The sequence below is a fragment of the Camellia sinensis genome, unplaced genomic scaffold (genome assembly GCF_055761805.1).
Source record: "Camellia sinensis isolate YWXY unplaced genomic scaffold, ASM5576180v1 Unanchor3, whole genome shotgun sequence".
Lineage (NCBI taxonomy): Eukaryota > Viridiplantae > Streptophyta > Magnoliopsida > Ericales > Theaceae > Camellia > Camellia sinensis.
The window spans coordinates 13,568,012-13,581,807 of record NW_028129178.1 but is presented as its reverse complement, the minus strand read 5'-3'; the positions used below and the strand labels follow the sequence as shown (position 1 = coordinate 13,581,807).

At 35.6% G+C, this 13,796-nt stretch overlaps 2 protein-coding genes across 2 annotated transcripts in view; both read left to right on the top strand.

Annotated features, from left to right (window-relative positions):
- The window catches only part of LOC145816167 (WD40 repeat-containing protein HOS15-like), a 42,635-nt gene extending 40,861 nt beyond the window's left edge, over positions 1-1,774 (top strand). The window contains exons 13-14 of the mRNA XM_082912430.1: positions 1,175-1,249; positions 1,390-1,774. Of these exons, the coding sequence (XP_082768556.1) occupies positions 1,175-1,249; positions 1,390-1,609 (295 nt within the window). The 3' untranslated portion in view covers positions 1,610-1,774. The remainder of the gene's footprint in view (positions 1-1,174; positions 1,250-1,389) is intronic.
- A 3,383-nt stretch (positions 1,775-5,157) lies between these two features.
- LOC145816036 (uncharacterized) lies at positions 5,158-12,762 on the top strand. Its single transcript, XM_082912269.1, has 3 exons — positions 5,158-5,465; positions 9,573-10,771; positions 10,853-12,762. The coding sequence occupies exons 2-3, from the start codon at positions 9,575-9,577 to the stop codon at positions 11,894-11,896; spliced, it is 2,241 nt and encodes a 746-aa protein (XP_082768395.1). The 5' UTR covers positions 5,158-5,465; positions 9,573-9,574; the 3' UTR covers positions 11,897-12,762.
- The last annotated feature ends 1,034 nt before the right edge of the window (positions 12,763-13,796 follow it).

Here is a 13,796-nt window from a genome sequence, read left to right as displayed (position 1 = left end):
GTCCATGAAGTATGCAAGTATAATTGCTTAACACAGACTATGGTGGATGGTCATGATTGTGATGGTGATGGTGAAAATAATTATGTATTTGCAAATATGATGATTCTTTTTTTTGAGGAAAATTTTCACAGATACTCAGCAAAAATGAGAGGAATAGTAAAAATTTTGCAGAAAAATATTTACAAAATAAATGTTTTGCATCAAAACAAATGGAGCCTCAATGTTTCAAGCATATATTATATAATTAAATAGAATATGTTATAGGTTATGTTGCACTAATCGTACATGAACAATTGGATGATTTAGGTCCTTTCATTTCCCTAGCCTGCTATGGGCCATCGTAATTTATCCGGTCAGACTAATGGAATATGATTGTGCCCATGTTGGACCCCATTCCATTGCCATTTCTAAAAGCATTTATTTGGTTCATGGTAATTATTTGATCTACTTCGTAGCAAATCTTTGAGAAAAGTTATTACTGTTAAGCGTCTGATGGATGATAGTAAATATGGTACACATGCTGATTCAAAGCCTAAGTCTGTTGTGCGGCCTCAATAGAGCTAATGATCCATGATCTGATGTCAAATTATTTGCACAAGTGCGCTTTCATGGGTTTCATCTGACACCAAGATTGTTTGGAAATGGGATTCTACTTCATAATGCAGGGGTTCTTCAGGATTAGACTGTTTATGTTCAAATTGAGAATCACACACCCTGCAGGAAGAAAGACAATAATTCTTAGTTAAAATGAGATTCCGACTCATTACCCTTTGTTGGAATGTATGAATAGTCTAGTCGAACTTAGATTTATAGTTTTGTGTTTAAGTTATGTAACATGTTCACTTCTAATTGTTTCCCTGCAGTTTGTTTTAATCATTTCCCTGTGGTTCTCTATGATGAAGGATTATCTCCTGCAAACCAAATTGTCTTTTTGAATAGTTTGCTAATTATATTGTCCAAGATGTGGGAGCCCATTACTACAATCTAACGGAAGAAAATGAAAAATATAAAAGAGAAAAAGGAGGGGGGCGTCATTAAAGGAAACCTTTTGTATTTTTATTTTAAATTTGTTTGTTTGTTTGTTTTTTTGAATAATTATTATCAGAAGGCCACTGTCCCCTGTTGTTATCTACTTCATAAAATACTTGTAACTTTTTATTTCTTTATTCAATAGTGCTTCCTTTGACTCGACGATAAAGCTATGGGATGTCGAATTAGGGAGCCTTGTCTACAGCTTGAACGGCCACAGGTAACCAACCATCCTTGAGTGAAATGAAATGTTGCTACATGAATCTTGGGAAAAAACAAAACAAAACAAAACTACTGGATCCTATAAGAATAGGGTTATATATTTGTTGCACTTATCTAATTAGTATTATTTCATTGTAGGGACCCCGTGTACTCTGTTGCATTTAGCCCAAACGGAGAGTATTTGGCTAGTGGATCGTTAGATAGATGTTTGAATATATGGTCCGTGAAGGAAGGCAAGATTGTAAAAACATACACAGGGAATGGCGGCATTTTTGAAGTTTGTTGGAACAAGGAAGGTGACAAGATTGCTGCTTGTTTTGCCAACAATGTAGTCTGTGTTTTGGACTTCCGAATGTAGAGTTCATGAATGGGGGATCTAGAGTAGTCTCTGAAGCTAAGTAGTATCTTCAGTGAAATTGTTTCATGTATTTCAGTCAAGAGAGCAGTCTGGTTGTGTTTATGACAGCATCGATGTGCCTGCCTGAATTGGAATTTTATGCTATTCTATTTGTATTATGAAAAATGCTTGGGAGCACTAATTAGTGCTCCCACTAATTAGGTGGCAGTAGGTCCCGCTATTAATGATGTGATGTTTTGGTCTTGGAGTTGTATTTTTTTTTTTTTTTTTTACTTTTTTAATGCATTAGTGCTATTAGTGGTGATGTTTTTAGTGGGATGAATCATTGTTGTTGTATTATTATCAGCTTGACCCCTGCATTATTTTTTATCTTTTATTTTTTTCCATTGTTAGGCGGGGGGGGGGGGGGGGGGGGGGGGGGGGGGGGGAGTTATCCGCATCTGGAAGCTTTACAATCACCAATCAGTTACTTTTATATTTTTTAAGTAATTAAACCTTATGAAATTGTCGGCAATCTCCACTTCTCCCGACCACGGGAAATGCTAACTACTGGGAAGTAGTTAATGTTGGTATATATATATATATATAAGGTCATGTTTGTTTGGGTGGACATGAGCTTGGGATTGGACTAATAGTCCAATAAAATTATTAATCTGATGTTTGGTTAAACAATTTAAGTACGGATTAATTATTTTAAACTTGACTATTAGTTAAGATAGGATACATAATCCAACGGATTCGTAATCCTAGGGCTATTAATCATGGGAATGTTAATTCAGTCCGCCTAAACAAACATGACCTAAATGTATTAAAAAATGTGAAAAACATATAGAAATATATAAGATATTAATGAAAATATGTGAAATTTGTATTGAAATTAAAAATAAAAAATAATTTGGGTACTAATTGGTTCTATTGGCACTCTAAAAAGTAGGTTGGACACTTCATTTATTTGAATATCTCAATAATAAATTTAATTTGTTTTTTTTAATTTGTTTGAGCACCTCAAGCAATACATATGTTAACCCTAAAAACTTTAAAATCCTATACAAGTCTATTTTGTACATCTCATAATCCATAAACAAGAACCAAATGAATCACAGGTCTCTAGAATTTCAACAGGTCTCTAGAATTTCAAGAACAAAGGATGAGGAGGGATTTGCCTAGGTTTCCACTCTTCTTCCCTCCCACTCTGCTTCTCCACACACCGTTCATCAAATCAAATCACTACTTCGACATCCACCGGTAGCTTCCTGTTTCGGGTAACTCCTCTCTTTGTCTCCGATTATAATCCTTTCATCTCCGATTTATTTAGTTATTTATTTTTTGGTGAGATGTTGAAGAATTGATAAAAAATAAAATAAAAATTGAAGCCCTCGTTGCTCCAAGCAATCATATATATATATATATATATATATATGTGCGCGCGCGCATGTATATTATGAGCAAAATGCTGGAGGGTGAAAGTCGTTAAAATTGAATATTTTATGTTAGAGAAAATTAGTGATAAATCCAATATAAGGAGGGTATAAGGTATAAGGCATCAGGTCCAGTAGATATTTTTTTATTGGTGAGAGGTCCACTCTTTGTAAAATAATTTGGTGAGAAGTCTTTTTGTTTGTTTTGAAAGACGTTTTGTTTTCAATTTTACTCCTTAATTTATCTGTTGAATTTTTTTTTTCTTTCTATATGTTCAAATTTACATTTAAGTGTTTAATTTTTTTTTTGGTCTATATATTCAAAAATTTTGACTATCTGTTCAATTTTTTCCCCTACCTGTGCAAATTTTTGTCTAGATTTTATTATCAGTTCAATTTTAATCTCTTATCTGTTCAAATATCTATCCAAAATTTCTTATTCAACAAACCAGTCACAATCTACAATTTTTTTTATCTGTTCAATTTTATTGTCTGTTGAAATACACCAAACCAGGATCTGTTGCAATCTTTCTTTCTTTCTCTCTCTCTTGTTCTTTCTCTCTATCTGTTGAAATTCTTTCTCAAATATAATCCAGTATATATATATATCTGTTCAATTTTTTTTATTATATATTTTTATCTGCTTAATTTTTAATTTTTTTTTGGTTCATTTACAACTATCTGTTGCAATTTGTTTCATCATACAACAACAACACAGATCAACAACTTAAAAAAAAAAAAAAGAAAGAAAGAAAGAAAAAGAGAAGAGGAAGTGGATCTGTGTGCTTGAAAAAAAAAAAAAACTGCCCATAAGGAGCTGGATCAATGGAGTCTTCTCCTCCGATGGTCCTCTGCAGGCATTGAGGACCATAGATCCTCCCTGAAAAAGAGAAATTATACCAGAACAAATCAAAAATTATTATTGAACAGCAAATCACATATTGACTTGAGTTTAAGAGAGAGAGAGAGAGAGGCTTACTTTCTAAGCTAAACTGTGAATAATGGAGAGCATAGTGGGACGGATCCGTGGAGGACAAGATCAGCCGCTAGCCTTCCTTCACAACCAAACAGTCGAGCTCTCCAGGTGGTAGACTTCCTAATTTCTTGAAGATTCTTGTCAACCAAACAACTTCAAAGAATAAGAAAACAAAGTCCATCCCCACTACACAATCTTTGAAGGATGAAGATGAGGGCTCCGGTGGGCGAAGGAAGCGGCGGAGCAATATTAGCCACTACTGGAGCGCCTCCACCGCCAATTCTAAGCGGTTTATAAATGAAAAAGAAAAGATGGCCGAATCTGTTCAGATCGGTGGCGGTTGTCACAAATCGGGTGCCTTTAGCTCTACAGTCGACGAGCCCATCCTCTTTTCTCCTCTTCCTTCTCCTCGTCGTCGGAAGAAGGAGCCATGATCGTCGACACCGCCGAAGCTATGGAGGAAAGAGGTTGACGAAGATGTTGACTGTGGCGAGGAGGTGGCATAGGCGGTGGCGGTGGTGGTGGTGGAGAGTGAGGGGATATAGTGGAGAGAGAGAGGGGAGTAGAGAGAGAGAGAGAGAGAGAGAGAGAGAGAGAGAGAGAGATGAAGCCCTGCGGAGAGGAAGAGGGAGAGGAAGAATGAGGGCCAATTTCCCTCTTTGTGCCATTTTGAATATTTTAGTCCCATTTTAGGGTGTGTTTTTATCTTTATTCCCAAAATAGGGTAAAACGGTTTTCGTAATGCCATTTTTTAGAAAACGGTTTTCGCAAAACCGTATTCATCGATTAAAATAATAATAAAATTTCAAAATAGAAACCGGCTTTTCTAAAGCCGTTTTTAATTAAGTTTTTAATTATTTTGAATTAATTAAAAACGGTTTTCGTAAAACCGTTTTCCCATTAATTTTTTTTTTAATTTATATTTTCAACATAAATATTTTTTGGTCAAATTTTTTTTTTAATAAAAACCGGTTTTAGAAAAGCCGTTTTTGCATTAATTTCTTTTAAATAAATATTTTATGACAAAATTTTTTTTTTAATAAAAAACGGTTTTAGAAAAGTCGTTTTTGAGTAAAATTTTTTTTTTGGAAAACGGTTTTACAAAAGTCATTTTTTGACCAAAAACATTTTTAATGAAAACCAGTTTTAGAAAACCCATTTCATTCCTTCTCCTCCCTTACGAAAGCCGTGTTTGATCCAAACCATTTTCTTCTCCCTCTCTCAGCCGAAGAAGACCGACGACTTGATCCAACCCATCTTCTTCTCCCTCTCTCAGCCGAAGAAGACCGACGACTTCTCCCTCTCTCAGCCGAAGAAGACCGACGACTTGATACAACCCATCTTCTTCTCCCTCTCTCAGCCGAAGAAGACCGACGACTTCTCCCTCTCTCAGCCGAAGAAGACCGGCGACGAAGAGGAAGCACACCACCGGCGGAACACCTTCATCAAACACCCACTTCAGGTTTGTATCGCGAGGGATTTCATTTTATATTTGGGATTTTAAATTTTGAAATTAGGGTTTCAGATTTGGGATTTTAATTTTGAAATTAGGGTTTCAGATTTGGGATTTTAAATTTCGAAATTAGGGTTTCAGATTTGGGATTTTAAATTTCGAAATTAGGGATTCAGATTTGAGATTTTAAATTTCGAAATTAGGGTTTCAGATTTGGGATTTTAAATTTCGAAATTAGGGTTTCAGATTTGGGATTTTAAATTTTGAAATTAGGGTTTCAGATTTGGGATTTTAAATTTCGAAATTAGGGATTCAGATTTGGGATTTTAGATTTCGAAATTAGGGTTTCAGATTTGGAATTTTAAATTTTGAAATTAGGGTTTCAGATTTGGGATTTTAAATTTCGAAATTAGGGTTGTAAACTTTTCATTCAACAACGGCAGAATTTTTTGAATAATTTTCTCGTCAGTTCCATGATATAAAAATGATATTTGTGAATAATTTTTCAAATTAATTTGATAGGTTGTGATCATATATATGAAAATAGTTTCTATGATATTTTAAAGAATTTTGTAAGATTGACGAAAACTTAGTGAATATTAGGAGCTGTAATGATGAATAAATCAATCAAATGCCTATATTTAGATGAATAGCATGATGATTCGAACCATTTCTTCCTAATAACAAGCCAATATCTTATTGAAGACCTAACAACCACCTTCAAAATGAAGTATGTCTTGAGATTTATCATACAGAATGTGATTGAAATAGAGATTCAAGGAAAAGAAAGAGAGAGAGAGCTTACATGTGCAAATGTAGTTATATAAATGTATCAAGAATAAGAGCTGTAAAAGAGAAACCCAAAGAAAGAGAAAGCTCTCTCACAGATACAAATTGGTGTGAGAAGCGAAGCAAAGATAAGCTCACAACCAATATAGGAGAGAGAAGTGCAAAGATGATTCTTCAGTTCTCTCTCTCTTTTAGAACAAAGCTCAAGATAATCAACAACAAATGACAGTTTTTCTAATTAATTTGAGAGAGAGAGAGAGAATTGCTGAGTTGGGGATTGTCAATGAGAGTGTGGTGGATTAGCTTAAATAAAATGGAAAGGAATGGTTGGTAATGATTTGCTCTAGTTGAAAAGTCAGGTTAGGGTATCAAAGAGGGACAAGTGCACATACAAACATATAATTAGAGAGAGAGAGAGAGAATCCATGTGAAAGGAAAGTGAGGTGGATTACGATGATAGAAGAAGAGAAAGAAATGGATGGTAGAGATTGGTTTTTGTAGAACAGAGGTAGGGGTGTTAAAGAGGGACAAGTGCACATACAAACCTATAGAGATATAGATAGATACAAAATAGTCAAAAGAGTATTATCGGCCACGTTTTATATTGATTCATTCAACTCTTTATTTGTTTCTTAGCTATTCACACATGCATCCCTACCCTATCATTACACAAATATTTATCCTATGTTTCTGCCCAACTTCCGGATATGGTAAGAAACACTCCCATGCAAATATGTCTCCAATCTCTCTCTCTCTCTCTAGAACTTACGTATATCGCACGTCTCTCTCTCTCATCAATTGATATACGCGGCAAATACAATTCTTAACTTGAGAATTTGATGCATATCGGATACATGCTTGCTATAGAATTTTTGAAATTTAGGAAAAACAAGATAAATGTTAAAACATTAATAGACGTAATACGGCATGTCTTTAGAATCATGTGAAATTTGATCGAAATATGAAAAATGACATGGCCAACAATATTCATTGCTTTGTCATGGCATACGATGAATTTTGAATAATTTTTAATGTTTATGTCTTCAATTTTGTAATTTTGCTAGTTTTGAAAATAATTGATTCACATATAACTCAATTTAAACGAATCCAATTGGGACTAGATTTTTTTTTGTTCATAACATGTATTTTTCATTGTAATTTTTAGATTTGAGCTTAATGCAAATATTTTCATATTTGATAATTTTTATAATTCCTTTGATTTAAGATTGATGAGCACATATTGTTTTTTTCAATTTATCTTTTAGCTTAATTAGAACCTCGTTCTATTATAAATAACTATTGTAAACTTTAGAAAAAAAAAAAAAAACCAATTTATTGTGGAGAATTAGTATTATTACCAAAGAGAATATCTTTTTATTAAATTTGTTGTTGTTGTTTGTGTTCGAATGTTCATCTCATTACCTTCCCTGCATCAATACCTCTGAGACCAATTACCGTAAGGGGCCTATGGTGGCTGTATTGCTGTCAAGGGAAAGACAGGGCAAGGGTAGTTAAGTAATTCATTTTACATCATGAAGGGCAATAGAGTAATTTACTTATCAAAGTTAACATCGTCAATATTCTACTTGTTAAATATAGTAACTATATATTTTATCTATTATACATACCATATTATATTCATTACTATACTTAGATTTATCTCCTTCTATATGAAGCAATCTTGTATACATTATTACAACATTTAATATGATACAAATTTCTCTTTCTCTCTCTCTCTTACATATTTTAATATAGTATCAGAGTTAGGTTAACTACTAAGTAATTTTTTGTATAAATCCTGCGTTGGGATTGATCTCTCATATTAGTTAGTCAATACGGCCGGATATCAATCCAAATATATATATATATATATATGTATTTTTGAGATCATATTAGTCAGTCATTACGGCCGGATACCAATCAAAAAATATATTTTTTTTTGTAAGTGGGTTGAGGAAAGATTAAAAACAAAGGATAACAATGAGTTGCTTGGAGTTTTTGGTGATTGAACATCACATTGTTGTCCTCGAACCCCCTACGGCCATTGATGGACACTTGGACTTCATAATTTTCTGAGACTTTACCTGTTGAGTGATCAACATGGAATTAATATGCCAAATGACCGAGGAATGGAGGGCTATATTTTAGAAGATTTAATTTTAATTTCTACATTTCGATTTTAAATTTGTCAATAGAAATGGCAAGAAAAAAAAGAAAAAACAAGATAAAAAAATTCATAATTCTACAAGTTTGGGAATAACAAATGCCTTCAAATAATAATATAATAAGTTTGAGAAAACTTCACAACAAACTTAACATATTTTTCCTTGTATTTTAATTACTTTTTTGTTAGTACATAAAAAGAAAATTATAAATATGTGCAAGAAAGATCCTCAAAACACATATAGAAAGAAAAAGCCCACATCTACAAAGGGAATCAAACCTTTTTTGAAGAAAAGAAAATTCTATAATTCAGAGCCTCTAGATATAGAAGTCTGGCCCGTTTGGGCCAAGCCCTACAATAAGCCCACAATTTTCTTGTATGAGCCCACAGCCTAGCCCAACCCATTACATCGTATGCAATGACAACAGATCTAAATCGAGCCCACAGCCTAGCCCAACCCACTAAGCTTTTTTTTTCTTTCTTTGTTTGTTTGTTGTTAATTTTGGGTAGTACTTTGTTCGGTGGTACTGTATGGGTGTGCTTATGTGATGTCAAACTTGGGTTATAAATTGATGTTAAAGAAATCAAATGTTGTTATTAAAATGTGATAATTTTAATAATCTTCTCTAATAGGATCAAAATTTCGTTTCCCTACGTTCTTTCGGTTAGGTTGGAAATGAAAATAGAATTGGAAACTTTTTAAACTTTTCGAAAAGTTTAAAAAACAACAAAAGGATTTGAAAGTGTCTGAAAATATTTAGGAAAAAAAACAAAAACTTTGATTGATGTTAATAAATTCTCAATAGTTAATTACTTGAACATGTTGAGTTTTTTGCATGCTTAGTTGGATAAAGGGGTTTCCCATTTTAAGAAAAGTATATTTAAATAAATTGCGAAATTCTTGTAACAGTAGGCATGGAAAAATAAACAATCGGTGCATTGCTCCTTAATGGATTTTATACTACGAGCACAATTGGTAGCTAATTTGTTCTCACAATAAAGTCTCAAAAAATCTTTTTTGGTTGGTCTTAATTGTTGTGGTGATTTTTAGCCAAAAGACCCATGCCTAAAGGCACTCCTGTGTAATATATGTGGTGTTTGGTCTCAAATGTGCTTACTTCATTATTTTGAAATAATTGAGTTACTTTGAATGCAAAGTGTAGGTATGGAAGTTGTGAGCATTATGTTCTATTGGGGTGGAAAGATTTTGAGCAATCGCGATGAAGGTGTGTCCTACGACATCGAACCTCAGGGGTTGTATAATGTGTACAGGGGGATAACATTGTCCGAATTGGAGGCTATGATGGTGCCGAAGGTTGGTACGCATGGGGAAATAATGCGATTAGAGTTTAAATGTAGACTCCCATGTCGGGGGCAGTATAGGTTGTTGCCAATCAAAGATAATGAGACCTTAAGTAATGTCTTAGACCTCCCACATAAATTAGGCCCTGATTATTTTTTGGAAATCTATGTGGAGAAGGAGAGCAATTTTGGTAGCACAGGGATGCCATTTCCGGTGGGTGGGACATTCACTCAAATGTTGACACAATTGCAATCCCCTGACAATACACTTACACAGTCTGCAGACATGTTCCCTGCAGATTACCCTCTATTCAATCATTCTCAGAGTTACAATGAATTAAATGCATCACAGAACGTAGATGGTTATTACAGTGCCGGAGCAGGTCCAAGTGCTCCGACAACGTATAATCCGATGGTTCTTACAACCCCATATCCCCACTGGAATGAAGAATGTCCACCGGTTTGTAATGTTCAACGTACACCGGAGACGGCTGTCCAAAATTATGCATACTCCGATGATACAGTGCCATTGTCTGACGAGGTTGGAGTAAGTGATGAAGATTCCGTGGAAGATTTGGATGTCGCATGGGAAGGTGCAGACAATGACTCCGGCGATGATGAAGTTGGAGGGCATCATGATATGCAGGAGGTACACACAAATGTCCATATCCCTTTCTACCATAATTTGCATTTGGACAATGATGGTTCCATCACTAGCCGTGATGTTGTTGAACGTTGGCCATTGTGGGACTTCGAAACTGCTCATTTGGAGAAAGGAATGATATTTACTGATAAGAAAAGACTAGTGCACGCTGTTCAGTTGTATAACCTGAAGCGCAATCGAGAATGCAGGGTTGTAGAATCCAAAGGAAACAGTTGGGTGGCCGAGTGCAAGCACGGCTGCAACTGGAGGGTTCGGGCAACGAAGTTGAAAGACAAAGATTTCTTTCAAATTAGAAGGTTTGAAGCGCCGCATCAGTGTGTGTACCCCAGAATGAATAGGGACAATTGTAACCTCAAGTCCGAGGTCATTGCTCATTTCATCAAGGCACAAATTGCGGTAAGTGCCATGGTAGATAGATTATTGTTTTTAGGATTTCATTATGACTGTAATGTATTCAAATATAATTTATATTTGCAGATATCACCAGAATTGCCTCTTGCTACCATAATTGAGGTCGTGAAGGAGAAGTTTCAGTTCACTATATCATATAAGAAAGCGTGGCTTGCAAGGACGAAGGCAGTTGCAATGGTGTTTGGTGACTGGGACGAGTCGTACCGAAGGTTGCCTAGATATATGGCTGCATTGCAGTCATTCAATCCAGGCACAGTTGTCATGTGGGACATGATTCCGAATTTGCACTCTACCTCAATCGGAACTGAAATGTACATGAACTATGTGTTCTGGGCATTTAAACCTGCAATAGAAGGCTTCAAGTATTGTCGTCCAGTGATATGCATTAACGGCACACACTTGTACGGGAAATACGAAGGGAAGATTGTTGCGGCCACTGCAGTGACTGCTGCGGACAAGATTATACCTCTTGCCTTTGCCGTTGTTGACAAGGAGATGATCGAGAGTTGGGGTTGGTTCATTACTCTGCTTAGGCGACATGTGTGCCGTGACCGAGAGGGGGTCACATTGATATCCGATCGACACACAGCTTTGCTTAGTGTCCTGTCCAGAATTTGGGACAATCCAGCAGTTCAACCAAGAGGGTACCATAGGTATTGCTTGCGACACGTATGTAGCAATTTCAATGAAAAATTCGGCAATACAGTAGCCAAGGATCTTGTGTGGAGAGCTGGTTCTGCACGGCAAGTGCGGAAGTTTAATAAGATTATGGACGATATCTACAAGCTCGAGAAGAATGCTGAACGGTGGTTTAGACGGATGAACCCTATTCATTGGACATTGTGCCATGATGGTGGTTGTCGTTGGGGCATATTGACGACAAACCATATAGAGGGCTTCAATGGTGTATTGAAAGGCGCACGCAGTGTTCCCATTACAGCATCAGTTGAGATCACTTTTTATCGGCTCGTGAAATATTTTGACGAGGGCAGGACCATTGCTGAAAATGCAAGTAATCGGGGTCACTTGTACACGACTAATGTTCAACGATGGATTGACGAGCACCAAGCTAAAGCGAATGTGCATATGTTGGTACCGATTAATAGGTAATTTTTATTGGATGCATCGAATTCACTACACTTTAACATTTTGCACTCGTCGATCATTGATGTTGTGTCATAATTTTATCATATATGCATATTCATCCACGTACATACATTTTTCCTGCAGGGGAATAGGGAAATATGAGGTGAGGACAGCACCGCATGGGATGGGGGGTGGTGCTCGTCAAATAGTTAGTCTCCGACCACCGAGTTGTTCATGTGGGAAGTACACATTATTTCACTTGCCATGTTCCCACATGCTTGCTGTGACAGCAGACTTGGGCGAGGACCCTTTTCCTTTCGTTGCACCAGAGTATAGGTTGGAAGTCCACAAGCGTATCTTCGCGCAGAAGTTTAGGCCCATGCCGCACGAGCAATATTGGCCTGACAATGATTACCCAACTTTGCTTGCTATTCCAGCTCGACAACGTGAAGTTAAAACGGGTCGTCCTCAACATAGCCGCATACACAACGAAATGGATACTTCCAGACAAAGTGGATTGCACCATTGTAGTTTGTGTTTGCAAAGAGGGCATGATAAGAGAAAATGTCCAGCGAGAATCCGATCGATTCGACAGTAGTTGTTTGTCTTCTTTACATATTAGTTCCACGCTACTTTCTTTGAATTGGAGTCAGTATTTAGTGAATTGATAATGTATTTACGACTTCAATTACTAATGACATAGATTTGGTCAAATGTGGCAAATCTCTTTAATTGCTTTAGTTGTTGCAAGTGTCCTTTGTGCACTGGATTGTGCAGACTTTGGTGCGTTGATGGTCGATTGTGTCCTGACCTCGATGGACACCAGTTTATCTAATGTTACAAAAATGCAAATATTCACAGAATGACTTGATAATCACCAATATAAATGCAGTTTATATTGAATGTGTGTTTTGCCACATTTTTTTATGTGGGAAACTAATTTTTTTTTAATTTTTTTTTCCAACATCCATTACGTGGGTGAAGGCTTATTTTATGAATTCAATCATTTCTCGGACATTTACTCCGTATTCGTATATGCTTAGTTCTTGTAAAAACTTTGACTAATGTATTTCAAATCTACATAAAACCCTCTTCAAACTTTCGTACTTCTTTCCTGTCCAAATGACAACTCCTTTAAAGTGAAAGCACGTTTTTTCATGTCTTACAGGTTGACGTGACAACACACTGACAGTAACTTTAATCACATAGGTACAATGTGAACCTTATCTCCTATGACAATAATGTGAAATGAATTACTAATAATGGGGTTGGATGTGATATTTTGTTTGGATTGTTTTCTCACATCCAACCCCATAATCATAATATTTTGTTATATTCTCTCACAATAATATAAATGCATGTGATATTTAATGCGTTGCCACATTTTGTTACGTCGTGAATTTTTTTTTTAGTTTTCAAAAATTCATTACGTGAGGGAAGACCATTTTATCAATTCAATCATGTGTCTTAAATTTAGTACATATTGGTAAATGCTTAGTTGGTGTAAAAAGTGTGAGTAGTGGATTTGAAATCTACTTAAAGCATGGGTTTTCATGTCATAAAGCTTGACGTGACAACGCACTGACAATATCTTTAAACTCACGGGTACCATGTGTACCTTATCTCCTATGACAATAATGTGAAATGAATTACTAATCAACAATATAAATGCATGTAATATTCATTGCGTAGCTATATTTTGTTAGGTGGTGAACTGTTTTTTAGTTATCAAGAAATTTTTCCAGGCAACCCTTTCTTTTTGTTTTCCCTAACTTGTTGCAGTTTGTATACCTGCAATATACTGTCAGGTCGTATTCTAATTTTGTCAGCATATGTATGTACTGTTGTCAAAATTCTTGTTATCGGATATCCATTTCATATATGAAAACTTGTGCAGGTCTATGACTCATTTAGCAGAGGAGAT